The sequence below is a fragment of the Cyrtonyx montezumae genome, unplaced genomic scaffold (assembly GCF_038088225.1).
Source record: "Cyrtonyx montezumae isolate F1298 unplaced genomic scaffold, pur_monq_1.0 scaffold_3, whole genome shotgun sequence".
NCBI classification, from domain to species: domain Eukaryota; kingdom Metazoa; phylum Chordata; class Aves; order Galliformes; family Odontophoridae; genus Cyrtonyx; species Cyrtonyx montezumae.
In genome coordinates this window covers 39,470,615-39,485,689 of record NW_027072034.1, presented here as the reverse complement: position 1 = coordinate 39,485,689, position 15,075 = coordinate 39,470,615, and the positions used below count along the sequence as shown (strand labels likewise).

Here is a 15,075-nt window from a genome sequence, read left to right as displayed (position 1 = left end):
GCACCTGCAGGTTTGTTCCAAAAGGCAATCATACAGAGTGGAACAGCCCTGTCCAGCTGGGCAGTGAACTACCAGCCTGCCAAGTACACTCGGATATTGGCAGATAAAGTCGGCTGCGACATGCTGGATACCACTGATTTGGTTGAATGCCTTCGTAATAAGAACTACAAAGAACTCATTCAACAGACCATCACTCCAGCCACGTACCACATTGCCTTTGGGCCTGTGATAGATGGAGATGTGATTCCAGATGACCCTCAGATTCTCATGGAACAAGGCGAATTCCTTAACTATGATATAATGCTGGGCGTGAATCAAGGGGAAGGTTTAAAATTTGTGGATGGCATTGTAGACAATGAAGACGGTGTTTCTCCCAATGATTTTGACTTTTCTGTCTCCAATTTTGTGGACAATCTATATGGGTATCCAGAAGGAAAAGATACGCTCCGAGAGACCATTAAATTCATGTACACAGACTGGGCAGACAAGGAAAACCCTGAAACAAGACGAAAGACCCTGGTAGCTCTTTTTACTGACCACCAGTGGGTTGCTCCTGCTGTTGCCACTGCTGACCTGCATGCCCAGTATGGATCTCCAACATATTTCTATGCATTTTATCACCACTGCCAAAGTGAAATGAAACCAAGCTGGGCTGATTCAGCTCATGGTGATGAAGTCCCTTATGTGTTCGGCATTCCCATGATTGGCCCAACAGAATTGTTCAACTGCAACTTTTCCAAGAATGATGTCATGCTCAGTGCAGTAGTTATGACATACTGGACAAACTTTGCCAAAACTGGGTAAGTTTGACCTCTAGCATTCCTTCTTGTTGATAACACACTCTTAAAATAGTCAAATTTCCATAGTAGCGGCTCCAAGCCCTTATTGTGGCATATGATTATAGCACTATTTAGTATGTGTGAGGCACTATGTAACTGGGGCTTATTCATATTTAATAGATTTTTAATTAGTGTGTTCCCGCAAACTATTTTCTTTCAGTAGCTCAGTGAAAAGAATAATGCACTATTTTTTGATTCAAAAATAGGGCAATTATTAAGAAAAAGCCTTTCTTAGAGAAAAAGCAGTTCACTAAGATACTGAAAAATCAGAGGAAATGTATTCTACCAGAGGAAAGAACTGTCAGGCAGATAGCACTTATGTCTTAGAAAAGTAAGGAAGTTGTTTTCTTTTTTAGTGACCTTCATAGGAATGGAAGCTCAGAGAAAAAGTGCGTCAGAAAGGCAGGCACTGGAAAGATTTTTTTCCCTCTGTAGGCTATAATGACCACAGTGAATAGTGGACTGGCATGAAGAAAAGACTGAGATATAAATTTTGCTTTGAGAAGGTTAAAAATTCAAATTAATTCTGCTTACGAAACAAGACATCAATATCTTGTGGACAAAGAATTTTAGGCATCGAGGAAAAAACTCAAAGCAGCTTAATCTGAGAGTGCTATTAATAATTTTTTGCCTGTTTTCTACAGCATTCCTCTAAATATTATTGTGGCATTCTACTTGAACAGCAAGGGCTTTTTTGTTAACCTTGAGTCTCCAGTACTGAACAAAGACACTTACAGCACAATGGTGCTGTAAATCTTTCCAATGAATGCTTAATGGCAGGACTGGACTCTGGAAACAGCAGCTTTACTGCAGTGCAGTGAGGAGTATGCAGCATTATAAGAAAAACTCAGAGATGCCCATTGTGAAACATATGGCTCTTAACATTCTTTATCATATCCAGATGATATTCAAGGCAGAGACATTTTGCAGTCATAACAAAAACCTTGAGCATTAATTGAGTAAGAAACACTCAAATATTTCAGGTCACTTTACAAAGCGAAAGAAAACTTGTTGTATTTCCTTTTAGACAAGCAGGTGCCTTTGAATATAGAAATGCCATAGCACTGCAGCAAGAGCAAATGAACTATGAAATATTTAGATGTATTTGGAATCAATAAGACATCAATTGGATAACTGGGGCACAGAAAAACCTGTGAAAGCTTAGTTTATGGACGAATAATACCCAATTTGACTGTAGTACATGTTCAAAAAAGTATTTTACCATGATTCTGTTTTTGAATAGATTAAGTGTCACATGTGCATAGAGGACATCAGCTCCTTGCAAATGTACATGACAGGAATTATTACAGAGATCTCCACATTCTCACTGTTGCAATTTCTTTATGATTGTTTCTTGTACAATAAGTTCCATCTAAACAATTTTTAAGAAGTTTCTTTCAGCCCCAACTGCCACTATTACTCACAGTTGCAAGCAGTTTGCAGCTGTGTCTACTTGAAGGCCAATTTCAGCAAGCTACACTTAGCATCACCCAGTTATGAACCCATGTCTTAGCCTTTTCAAAACCTTGCTTCTACCTTGGTTTAGAAATGGGGAAGTAATTTGTTACAGAGCAGGTATGAGAAACTAGATTTAGGATATAGAACTTACGTGAATGTGGCTTTTGATTCCACTATGTGTAAATTATATGTGGGAGCTCCATTAAAGCTTCAGCCCGCTGTCAGTAGTACTATCCTAACAGAAATTGCAATTTTATATGCACAAATGTTCTGTTTGGGCCATGTTACACTCCTCACAGATAAATCAGCAGAGGGAGCATGGATGATGTGAGGAGATGTCATGGATACTCTGTAAGTGACATTCTTGTGAAGGATTTGCAGTTTCACTAAGCAGATATGAAACTATGTTCTCAGAGACATTTACTGGGTTTCTTAAATTACCCTCTTTTGAATAGCTACAGTACTTTGCATTTTTGCCCTAGCTTATCCATTTCTTCTAAGGTCTCTGATGGGAAAGATATAGGCCTAAAGAACAAATCCTTAATTGTAATTCAGAGGAATACTCCTGAATTATTTTGCTGTCACTGATTCTGAAGCAAAATACTAAGTGAGTTATTAAGGATATATATTCAGTTTGGCTTTTTAAAGGAAGATGTAATTAAACTTACAGAGAATAAATGTATTTTCAAATCAATTCTCTGTGAACTCTTTTATGAACCTTGCCTTTCTTTTGATGTTTTTCTCTGAAGGAATAACTGTTTTCAGTAGTGAGTCTGTTGGTCAGATGAAACAGAATACCTATGCTTTACTTTTCTCAGTAGCTCATAGCTGATTGGAAGTATTGGAAAAGTGGGACCAGGTAAAAAGTGAGGGAAAGAGATATGGGCAAAACCATGACTGTGTTTCGGGGAGGAATGACATCATCAGTATTACTATTGAAATAACTTGAAAAATCAGGGAAAGTGTGAAGAAACTCTACAGAATTTTTTGTTTGTCTTTTTTTTTTTAATATGTATTAGAGAAGATTGCTTAAGGAAAATGAATTATCAATAGGCCTTTCAGTGGCTTGGAAGCAGACCCAGTGTGTAACTATCAAGACATTTTGCTCTCCAATGAAGTGAAAATATGGCACAAAAAATGAAACGCATTAATGTAACAGCTCCATTATGGTGACAAATGGTTAAGCCTTGCAAAATTACATAATAGAAAAATGGCATTTCGACATGCTTTTTGGAATTCTGGATAAGAGAAAATTTCCTAACATTTCTCAATATTCTTCTGGTGCCATTACTACTGATATGAAATACAGTTCCCTCATTTGCCCTACAGGTCACCTACTAATTCTTCTTGTGAACAGGAATATGTGCTACTCTTCAGCCAGCATTCATTGCAGACAAATTTACTTCATAGCACTTGAGAAAAAAAACAATGCTTTGAATGTATATTTGTAGCCCATAAGGTGAGAATTTAATGACAATAAACTGCAACATGTTAAACTTAGCAAAGCAGTGCAGGTTGAAAGTGGGGAAAAGAAAGTGATAGGTGAAATCAGATAGCTTTGCATGTTAATAAAAAAATGTAAGATAAGACAAGAAAGATTGTCGTATATATATTGAAAGACAAGTTCATGAATTTTACAATGGGAACACTTTAGGGGGTAGAGTATGTTTAATCTGATCTACATAAATTATGAAAACAAATAATTAGAGGGAAAAAAAGAACAATGGTAACCATTATTTTTATTCTAGCAATAGGATAAATGCAGAAAAACAAACAAAATCCTAACAAAATATTACTTCCTATCAACCAGTGAGATTGGAAACCAAGCTATGCACTATGAGATTTGTTATGTGAGGAAGTATATAACTGAAAAATATTCAGATTATACTTTTATCATCATAATTAGAGTGTTTTTAAAGGAAGATATTCTATCTCCTTTTGTTCTGTAAGTACACACTGGAGCCACATGAGAGTCCAGAAACACCAAAGTGATGTGAGAGGCTACAAAGAAGAAAGACAAATGTTGTAGTTAATGTAGCAGGTCAAAATATTTTCAAACAGATAATTGGATAGGAGAAAAGATAGTATCTATATAGGTCACTCCAGAAGTAATGCCTCCTATTTATTTCCATGGAAACTGCAGCAGATGCAAAGAATGCAATAACACTAGCAAATTCTTAGCTACAAAAAGCACTCTTTTTTCAACATAGTCACCACTATGAGTAGTGTGAGGAGCTGATTGAGACACTGTTCGTTTTGTGGTGCAACAGCTGTGCTTGGCCATCTGGAATATGGCTTGCCTTTCACACCTCTATCACTGATGCTGAAATATACCACCTTCCACCTCACTGTGTTCACATTCACTGTTTGGTCTCCAGAAACATTCAGTAAGCATTGATGAGTGTCTGTGGGTGCTATTTTTTCTGCATTCAGGAATTCAATGACACACCATGTCACAAAACATTTTTGTCACGCTGTCCCTCTACTACCATCTGTCACACAGCAAAAAAATGGAATGAGATACTGTTGTAAAGGTGTAACCTCTGCTGCCATGCCACCATCATCTACTACTGATATTTTAAGTCAGTATGATATAATTGGAGACTTTACTTTTGGACCAGGCTTTGTACATCTGTATTTCATGTCTATCCACAATACTGGAAAAATATCTATAATAAGATAAATTGTTCAGCATCTCCAGGAAATGACTCACCATGTCATAATTTTTAAGCTTATGATTTAATGAAATATCTCCAGAGAGCATAAAAGGAGGAACAAAGTAAAATTTTCTTATTTCTACCTACAGGATGATTTTGGTAAGTTATCATGCATCAGATACTTTATCCAGAACTATATTTAGTCATTTCATTTTCTTATGAAAAAAATATTTAGCTACCTATCCTCCAAATTCGGATACACAGTATTTAGACCATCTACTCAGTTATTGATTAACCCTAGAGTTGATGCCAACAATACGGTTTTGATACTCAGACAATGACTTGCGTTTAGGACTGACTGCCTTTTTTTTCTGTTCTTTGTTTTATTGGGGAGTTTCATGCTTACACATGGCCATGTAAACAAATCCTAATATGTAAGACTAGCATCATATATCTGTAATTTTCTCTCTTGAGTTTGAAGGAGGGACAGTATAAATCAGTATTCTTAATAGGGTTTGAAATGAGACATGGAGGTACCAAACAGAAGAGCAAGAAAGGAAAGGAAGGTTAATATTTATATATTCATAGGCTGTTTCTAGAGGAATGTTAATTTCTAGAAGAACGTTAATTTCAGAAAGTTACTTGCTAAAATAATCTGCTGTTATTTGTATAGGGACATTAAAAAAAATGTCTAAACATTTTGGTTATTTCCATTTTGATAAACTTCCTTTTACCGTCAGTGGCTTCTGGATTTTTCCTTCCTCTTTAAGGAGAAGAGGGAAGGGATTAGGAACAAAGTGAAGTTAGCTGGACTACTCAATTTCTTAATCTCCTCCACTGTGTATGAAGTACAACTCATTTACATGAGCTAGTTTAATTTACATCTTATGTAGGATTGTTTCCAAAGTCTGTGAGTCTGAGAGTCTGTTGTGAATCAGAACAGCAAGAGAAGAGAACACAAAGGGGATTTTTTTGCTGTAATTCTTCCAGGATTTTGAGTTTCTGAAAGAAAAATGCTTTGCATTTTAATAATCGTGTTGATTTTTTGTTTGTTTTAGAGTTTATGTGTTGAGCCCAAATGCACTGTGGCAGACACATTGTTCTGGGCCAATATCTTCCCTTTTGCCTTTGCCAAATCCCTGTGTGCTTTTTGAAAATAGAAGAAATACTTTCATTTCCTTCTTAAATGAATGTTAGAAACCCTCAAAGTATCAGCATATTAAAATCAAATGCCTCGGTACTTGGAAAAGGATATTTTTTGTCTAGCTTTAGCCACAATTAATAATTACTAACATATTTTTTTCAGAATGTACAGAATTCATAAAAATAAAAATAAAAAATAGCTACTATTCTTGAACTCTTAGGTTATATCCTATTGAAATGGGAAATACTTAATAATATGTGTAATATGAAAAAAAAACCAAACCCATAAACATAAACAAAACAAAGTACTAAAATTATGTAGAACATGAAATATTTCTTTTACTCAAAAAGAAAAAGGAAAAACTATTTCAGATAAATAGAAGAATATAAGAATCATAACATTAAAGATAAATTATCAGTCTGTTTTAAGGACAGTTAAGGAACAGCAAAGGAACACTAAAATTCCGCAGTCATGTTCATGAGCTTTTGGAAACAGAAATGAAAAAAAGAAATGCTTTAAAATCTGTAACGGTACTTTTTCATAGTCCCATAACATCCATAATGGTATATTGGAAGAAAAGGAAAACATTAGAATCATTTTCACCAGAAATAAACTAATGCATGTGGGAATGGAAAGGAGAATGGAAAGTTTTCAGAGCAATGCACAGAAAATCAATCATATGCTCTCAATAAGATACATCACAAAGTCTCCGAAAATATGCTTTACTGCTAGAGAGGATCTACACTAATGTAGATAAGAATAATACACTATTACATATATTTAAAATTCTTTATTTGTTCATGCTCAGAGAAAGTTATATTTATCTAAATAAAGTTTGCCTAACTTGTAAGGACTTGGATACATTAATCATTTTAAATACCTTTTGTGCTACAGACTTGTCTTTATTTGGAATATTTTTGAAAGAAAAAAAATGAGAAAAAAAGATAGAAAAACATTATTGTAATTCAATATTTGGGTTAACCAAAGTTCAGTACAATAGCAAAGAGATAATATCAAATTTTTAACCCACATATTTAGTTGCAATAATGTTTTTAACTACCACTACTTAGTTAACTAATATAAAACTTGCCAGCTAACAAAGGTCTTATCCATAGAAGCTGGGACAGAACAAAGGTTCCTATGCCTGTATAGTTTCTTGTGCACTGAACACTTAATGCAAAATGCAAATTATGGAATGATTTGTGACAGAGTAATAGTTCAAAGGCTTTTTCCCAAAGTAGACATCAGAACAATGGGGTATTAATAGCTCAGTAAAGGAACACATAGACAAATTGTACCCAGTTATCTATATTAGCCCTGATACTTTATGTTTTGAAAGGTTTTATGTAATACACATTCAGTATAAATTCTCATGGTCACATGGATTTTCAACATTTTCATAGAGATTAGATGTGTAATGCTACAACAGTGGAAGAAGTGGTATCATAACTGAGAATGCTGATGTCAAATCTTGAGAAGGGCTGAGCCTAAACCTTTAGTAACTATGAGAGTAGATAATTAATACTTCCCTAAGACTATTTTAGAGTATGCGACTGCCTTACAAAACTTCAGATGTGCTTTTGGTAGCACATTCTTTTTTTGTTTTCTTTCAAGGAAGCATTGTTGAGTCTGAGATACACTGTACAGTAAGTATTTAGTCTTTTGTCTGCATATTAACGTGCATTGCAAATTTTGGGAAGTTTTCCTAGCTTCCATTTTTGGGTTAAGTGTAAGATTAACCATTTATTACGGGACAGAGTTTTGTTGTTGTTGTTGCTGCTTTAATATGACTATAATATTGCTTTTTATTTTTGTAGAGATCCAAACCAGCCTGTTCCACAAGACACAAAGTTCATCCACACAAAACCCAACCGCTTTGAAGAAGTAGCCTGGTCCAAATACAATCCAAAAGATCAGCTTTATCTGCATATTGGCCTGAAACCCCGAGTTCGTGATCACTACCGAGCAACAAAAGTTGCTTTCTGGTTGGAGCTTGTGCCACACCTTCACAACCTGAATGAAATTTTTCAGTATGTTTCCACAACAACTAAAGTACCCCCTCCTGACATGACATCATTTCCATATGTTACCCGACGCTCTCCTGGTAAATTGTGGCCAGCCACCAAACGCCCAGCAATGACACCTGCCAACAATCCCAAACATTCAAAAGACACTCATAAAACAGCTCCTGAGGATACAACAGTTCTGATAGAAAACAAGCGAGATTACTCCACAGAGCTGAGTGTCACCATTGCTGTGGGAGCATCCTTGCTGTTCCTCAATATTTTAGCTTTTGCTGCGTTATATTACAAGAAGGACAAGCGGCGTCACGAGACTCACAGGCGCCCTAGCCCCCAAAGGAACACAACCAATGATATTGCACACATACAAAATGAAGAGATCATGTCATTGCAGATGAAACAGCTGGAACATGACCATGAGTGTGAATCACTGCAGGCCCATGACACACTGAGACTAACCTGTCCGCCTGACTACACGCTTACTTTGAGAAGGTCTCCAGATGACATTCCACTCATGACTCCCAACACCATAACCATGATCCCAAATACATTAACAGGAATGCAGCCTTTGCATACTTTCAACACCTTCAGTGGAGGACAAAACAGTACGAATTTGCCCCATGGACATTCAACCACTAGGGTATAGCTCAGCCCTTCCCCCTCACAAGCCACCTGGAAGAAAGAAAGAAAAAAAAAAAAAAAAGAAGAGGAAAAAGTCCTAATACCATACATTGAACATCTTGTCCAAATATTAAGTAAAAACCAGTAAAAGAGAAGGACAGTCATTATTTTCTTACTGTTCCTTCCCAAAGAAACTCTCTGATGTTAAAGATCAACTATAAACCCTGTGAAATGTGAAAAGTGTACATTGCTATTACAATACTGCTTTAAGATCTCAACCCCTTTAATTGAAAGTTGAGGCCAGAAGAAGTCACTTAAAATGATGTTTTGAGCATAACAAGCAAAGCAGACTCTTCTGGAACACAGAGCCAGTGACTGTACAGATGTTCTGGTTTTAGTTTTTTTGTTTGGCTTCTTGTTTGTTTTTTGTTTGGTTTCTTTTTAATAAATAAAATAAAAAAATCTTAATGTGCCATACAATGAATGGCCCTTGTTAAAACAAAGACATCACCATGGGCTTTTACCCAGCATATGAAGCTGTAATTCGGATGGGGGAAATAGAATTTTATTATTAATAACAAAAATGGAAAAAAAAAAAAAGAGGAGGACTGACTATGCAGTAAAATACGTATAGTTCTGTGCAAAGAGGTGACTTGCCAGCCTGAACTATATCTAAAGAAACTTTGTAAAAATGTACATAGATGTGCGTTTAAAAACAACTACAAAAAAGAAGCTTTTATTGATGTTTTCAGTTTGAAAAGAGCTTTTAGAAAGATTGTGCATTCAGTTGTGACCTATGTGTATATACATTAGTCATATCACCTCTGTTTCCTCCAAGGCCAAAGGAGGATTTTCTTCTTAATTACTAGTGGTAAACAAAAAAAAAAAAAAAAAGAAAGAAAGAAAAAAAGAAAAAAAAAACATGCAGTTTTTCTAACATTTCATTTATATGAGGCCATGGTGTCATGCAGAGGATAAAGTTGTCTGTGTGACCTGCATATTTTCTCTTACAGGTTACACTAGTGCATGTTAAAGTATTCATAGGAGATTGCTGTTCTTTTCTGAAACCTTTTTTTTTTTTTTAATATAATTTAATTTTGTGTTAGCTTTTGTTAAATTGCAACACAGCATTGGATATGAAAATGGAAAATAATACAAATGATAATGGAAAACAAAAAACAATTACTATCATGAGCTTGTTGAACTGAACCAAGAGACATCCAATAATATATGTTCAAAGAGTCAATTTTTCAGTTCTTGGCTATTGAGATAAATTAGGAGTTTTGTGCCCTGACAATAGCAATGAAGGACCCTGTTTATGTCAGCCTTTTCCAAACAAACTTGCTCTATATTCACCAGCAGTTGCAGAGGGATCTCAGCTGAGTAAATACCTCCTCAGCTTCAATAAACAAAAGAAAAAGTGAAATTTGAAAGTTTGGAAAATAATGGATTGGTTGGCTTGAACAGAAACTGTTCGGAAATGAACAGTGTTTAAAGAACTTCTCTGCCCACTATTCTTTTTTGCACTTGAGGGAAGATTCTACCTGTCAGAAAGTACTTTGCTGCTTTATTACACAGCATTCCCATTGTTAGTGAACATTGTGGAAGCAGAAGCAGAAGCAGAGAAGTCATCAGATGTTATGCATTTGAATGTAATTTCAAATTCCAGATAACATTGTCAGGAAAGTGAAAACTCTTAGCTCATAATTCCCTTCTGCTCTTCCTTCACCAGGAAGAGCCTTGCAGTGCTATCAAATAAGGAACTTCGCAGTTTGATTCAAACAACTGATCTGAATGTGAAAAGCTAAAAATAAGTTATCACAGATGAAGATTGCTTTGTATTTTGTCTCAGAAATTTACTGCGTCATCAACAGTTGGTAACCAAAGATATTTGATCAAAATTAATCTGCACTTGAACATGGTTATCCCAGATGTATTTTGTATTATAAATTCATGACTAAGCTGCATCAATACCATATGTCCCATAGTAATCTAACACAGGATGCCTTGTACCTCTTTTTGTTTTCTATGCATTTTTTTTTAAGACATCTTGGAATAGTCCTTCTGGTGAATAAAGGTGACAAAGACAAAGCGATTCACTGAAGTCAATATAACTCCTTGTTGAAGCACGCAGTAAAACAGATTCTGAAGGAAAAAAAAATAAAAGGAAAGTTAATTATATGATAAAAATTCAACACGTGGCTGATATAATCCCTTATCTGCAATAAATGTACTATTACCAGACCTGGATGCTCAGGTTGGAATGTGATGAAGCAACAAGCCCAAAGTACAAGTCGTAGCAAATGGAAAACCACCTTTTTCACTGATCCATCACATAATGTTGATTAATGCTGACTCTAGACAGGTCCACTCCTGCCACCTATGTGATGCCTCAGCTGAGATGCAGCAGTTCATAACTCTTAAGATAATAACTTAAAAAAATAAAAATAAGAAAAATAAGAAAACAGTTAAAAAAAAAAGAAAAAAAAGAAAAAAGGTATTGATGCTTGGCATCACAATCAGTTGGGTATGTTTGTAATGTGAATTACAGTATTTGTTTAGTACTTCCAATTGTCTTCTGCTAGCAATATGTACAGTACTGTGTCAGGCTTGTGACATATGGGTAAAAAAAAAGTTCCTGTAAGTGAATGATTTTAGCTTTTAAAAGTAATTGCAATCAAGTTGATTCAATAATTCAATACATCTGGACTGATGTATGATTTATAGAGGGAACAGATTTATAGGGTCTTAATAGAATTCTATAATGATAATAACAAAATATACTTTGAAAACTGTAAAAGAAAAACAAGAGTACTTTCCCAGGCTTATATTCTTGACCTTACGAGGCACGCAGGGTTTAATGGTTTCTTCTGTTATTGTTTTGCGATCTTTTGTTTTTTTGCCTTAAGTAATGATAGAAGATATATATGGCTGGACACATATGTATAAACTTTTCAGCAGCATTTTTAATAATAAATATCACAGTATTTTCTAATGCTTTGTGCAAAGAACTACGTGTTCATCCTTTTTTTTAATAGAAAGTCTTTCAGAAGTATGTTTTCTGCCCCATCTCCACTTCTTTATCTAATGTAAATGATGCCTTGATACACAACACATGAATATTAAAATAACAGAGGTCAGACCGTTAAGTTACCAGTGAGTTTTCATGGCATTTCTAGCTCCATAAGCCTACCAATAAAAGGAAAGAAACTAAGACAATGAAGACAGGAGAATCAATTCCTTTTATATATTATCTGTATGCACTGCAACTCCCATTGAAGCAATGGTTTAATTGTTCTTTTAGTATTTTCCGTAGCATTGAAAAGGAGCTTAGGTAAGCAGCTTTTCACATTAATGTATAGCTTAGCAGCTGAAAAATATATCTTCCAAATTAAGGTTCAAATGGTTCAGAAAATCTAATACATCCAGCCTCCACAAGTAAATATACTTTCGCTTTTTTGTATTTAAATTAAGATAAATGACAAGTTTTGTTAGAAAAATATGTAGGAGTAGCAATATAAGTTACTCGTATATATTTAGAGGATTTACATATATTGCAGATATGTCAGTATTCTTCCTTCAAGAGTTGAGTAAGCAAATATAGTTTGTTCTTTTATGCTATTAAATTCAATTTGTTGATCAGGTTTCCCTTCACTGGAAAGGTACACAGGGATTTTAGTAATTTTGGCTGGTTATTGTTTGCTTTCTGTAATTATTCTGTTGAATAGAAGTACTAACAATAAGATTTGATGAATTTTGAGCGTATTATTAAAGAGTATTTGCAAAAAGCAAATTCTGAATGATTCATATCAGATTTCTGATACGAAAACCAAGCTTCTGAGATAGAAACATACTATGTGCCTACTGACCTAATCAAGCAGCTTGAATTTTGAATATTCAATTTGTATATAAGGCTTTTGCAAATAAACTGCAGATTTAGAATTGTTCAGCAAACATGTTTAATTACAGGTAAACTGAAATTTCACAGCTTGCTTAGAGTTAGTTCATACAGAAGAAAAGAGGCTATAATTGTGTCATTTCTGTGGACTGTTCACCTTAAATTGCTGGGTGAACTCAATAAATAACCTTTTTTGCAGTTATGAATTTCACATTAAAAAAAAAGCTTCAGAAGTTTGTTCTTGCTAATTAAATATTGTGTTGTTTTCTTTCTTTGCTGTCTGAGATACAAATCTGCAGATTAGTATGTTCCTATTTGCACTTAAGAGTATGAAAATTAAATGGTATTTTATATCACATAAAAATCGTATGAGAGAATATCATGACAATTTTATGCTTGTCTAAGATTTGTAGATTTATACCTGTATTATTTAATTAGTGTCAACTGTTTTTCACATTTTCATCTACAGCTGTTTGACATCACAAATCTCAGCAGCCTGAATCTCTCCAGAGGCCATTAGTAGCTGGTAAAACTGGGATTTTCATCCCACTAGAAATTATGATATTATGCATTTAATATTGTAATGTTTAAAAATATCTCCCATCACCTCAAAATTAAGTAAGGTACTGACCTTTTACTAATGGAAACAAAAAATAAGGGAGGGATTTGGAAATGTTTAAATAACTTGCTTGAGCTGTAGCATAATAAACAACATATCACTTTGGGTTGCAGTCTTGATTCAAACCATTTTGTCTGTTTTTCAGCTATGGCCACCAAGGCTCTCACTCTGTTAGTTATGTTTTTGGAACTTATGTTTTCACTTTTTTATGACCCTCTCATACTAGTTTATCCAAATTTTCTATGGTAGTGAAACCCACATCACTGAGGAATTATAGGTTGCTCCAAAAGTAATGCCTCCACCATTAGCTATGTGTTTTCTCCAGTGATTTAACATGTGCAAACGTTTGGAACGTGGCTTCTCTTTCACATCATTGTCATCACTGCTGAAATGTGTCGCTCACTACCTCACTGTGCTCACATCCACTGTTTGTTCTCCATAAACATTTGTCCAGTGGCAGTGAACATCAGTGGGTGCAATTCTTAATTTGTGGAGGAATTCAGTTTCATACCTTTGCTTCATCCACACTTCATTTCAGATGCTATTTTGTCAGACTTCCTCTCTGCTGCCTTCTGTTGTATAACAACAAAATGTAGCGAGATATTGGCAGGAAGGTTCAGCTTCTACTGCCATGCCACCAATATTTACTTTTGATAACATAAGCCTACATAATAAAAAGGAGGTATTACTTTTGGAGCAGCCCTCACTGTTACAATACAATCACAAAATCCAGATGAGACAAAGAGTTTTGTCAGAATCCAAATAAACTGCAGAGATAATTAATGAGGACATATGTTAATATTGCAATATCTGAAATGTAGAATAAGCAGGTAATAACTTAACTACATGTTATGCTTTTTCATTTGAAAGTGGACAAATGTTTACAATATGCACATTTTCCCATCTTCATTTTCTGCCCCTTCCCCATAAAAAATAGCAAGATATTTCCAGCCAGTTCTGGTAATTTCTTGAATATCCACTTACGTAAATGAGAAATGAAACAGATGACATCTTTTTGTTTCCTACCCTCAGGTACTGAAAGCATAAAATTTTTTTCCACTCCTACCTCTTGTCAGGAATTACAGTTTATCCAGATACTTCAGGGTAGTCCCATTGCTCAAATTCCTGGTTTAATAATAAAAGAAATCCAAACTCAGAACAGACATATATTTACTTAGACTAGGAAGTAGCTATCTTCTCCCCTACAGCCAAAACATGCCACAAAAATATTGTAAACTTTAACAGTGCTTTATTTAAAAACAATATCTAATTTCTAGAGACCACTTTCTCAGCTTGTGGTATTTCATGTCATGCTCTTTGCTGTACCTAACTCATCCCTATATTTTATCTCTATTTCATCAGATACTTCCCTGAGAGATAAAGAGGATTTTTTTCCTGTCACAACAGTTATGTTTGTCCCCAGATGTGTTCTATTCTGTGCTGTATGACAGAGCATTTTTCGTTTTCCTTTCCCTGTTTTTAGTGCCCAAAATGTTCCTCTGAAGGAATATTTACGTAACTATATTTACATAACAATTTGTAATCTTTGAAATGCCTTTATCTCTGAGCTGCCTGCATTTTTTGCCATCCCAACAGTTGTAGTTTGGCATGGTGCTTGTCTTAGTGGTAAGTGTCAGCTTGGAGCCAGATCCTCTTGTTTTATCATTCATTGTCAGTATTTGTTTCTTTTCTCTACTGTTTGTGAATTACAGATAATCAGTCCATTGATATCACATACCAAGTTTTCTTAAATACTAAAATGTCATTATTGTTGCTTATAATTCTTGTTTAGATAAAAGATTTAAATTACCCTATATC

General features: G+C 34.8%; 1 protein-coding gene across 3 annotated transcripts in view; it reads left to right on the top strand.

Annotated features, from left to right (window-relative positions):
* NLGN4X (neuroligin 4 X-linked) overlaps positions 1-9,607 on the top strand; it is a 109,214-nt gene extending 99,607 nt beyond the window's left edge. For all 3 annotated transcript variants that reach the window (XM_065741296.1, XM_065741297.1, XM_065741298.1), the window contains 2 exons: positions 11-800; positions 7,916-9,607. In XM_065741296.1, coding sequence (XP_065597368.1) covers positions 11-800; positions 7,916-8,765 — 1,640 coding nt within the window. In that variant the 3' untranslated portion in view covers positions 8,766-9,607. The remainder of the gene's footprint in view (positions 1-10; positions 801-7,915) is intronic.
* The last annotated feature ends 5,468 nt before the right edge of the window (positions 9,608-15,075 follow it).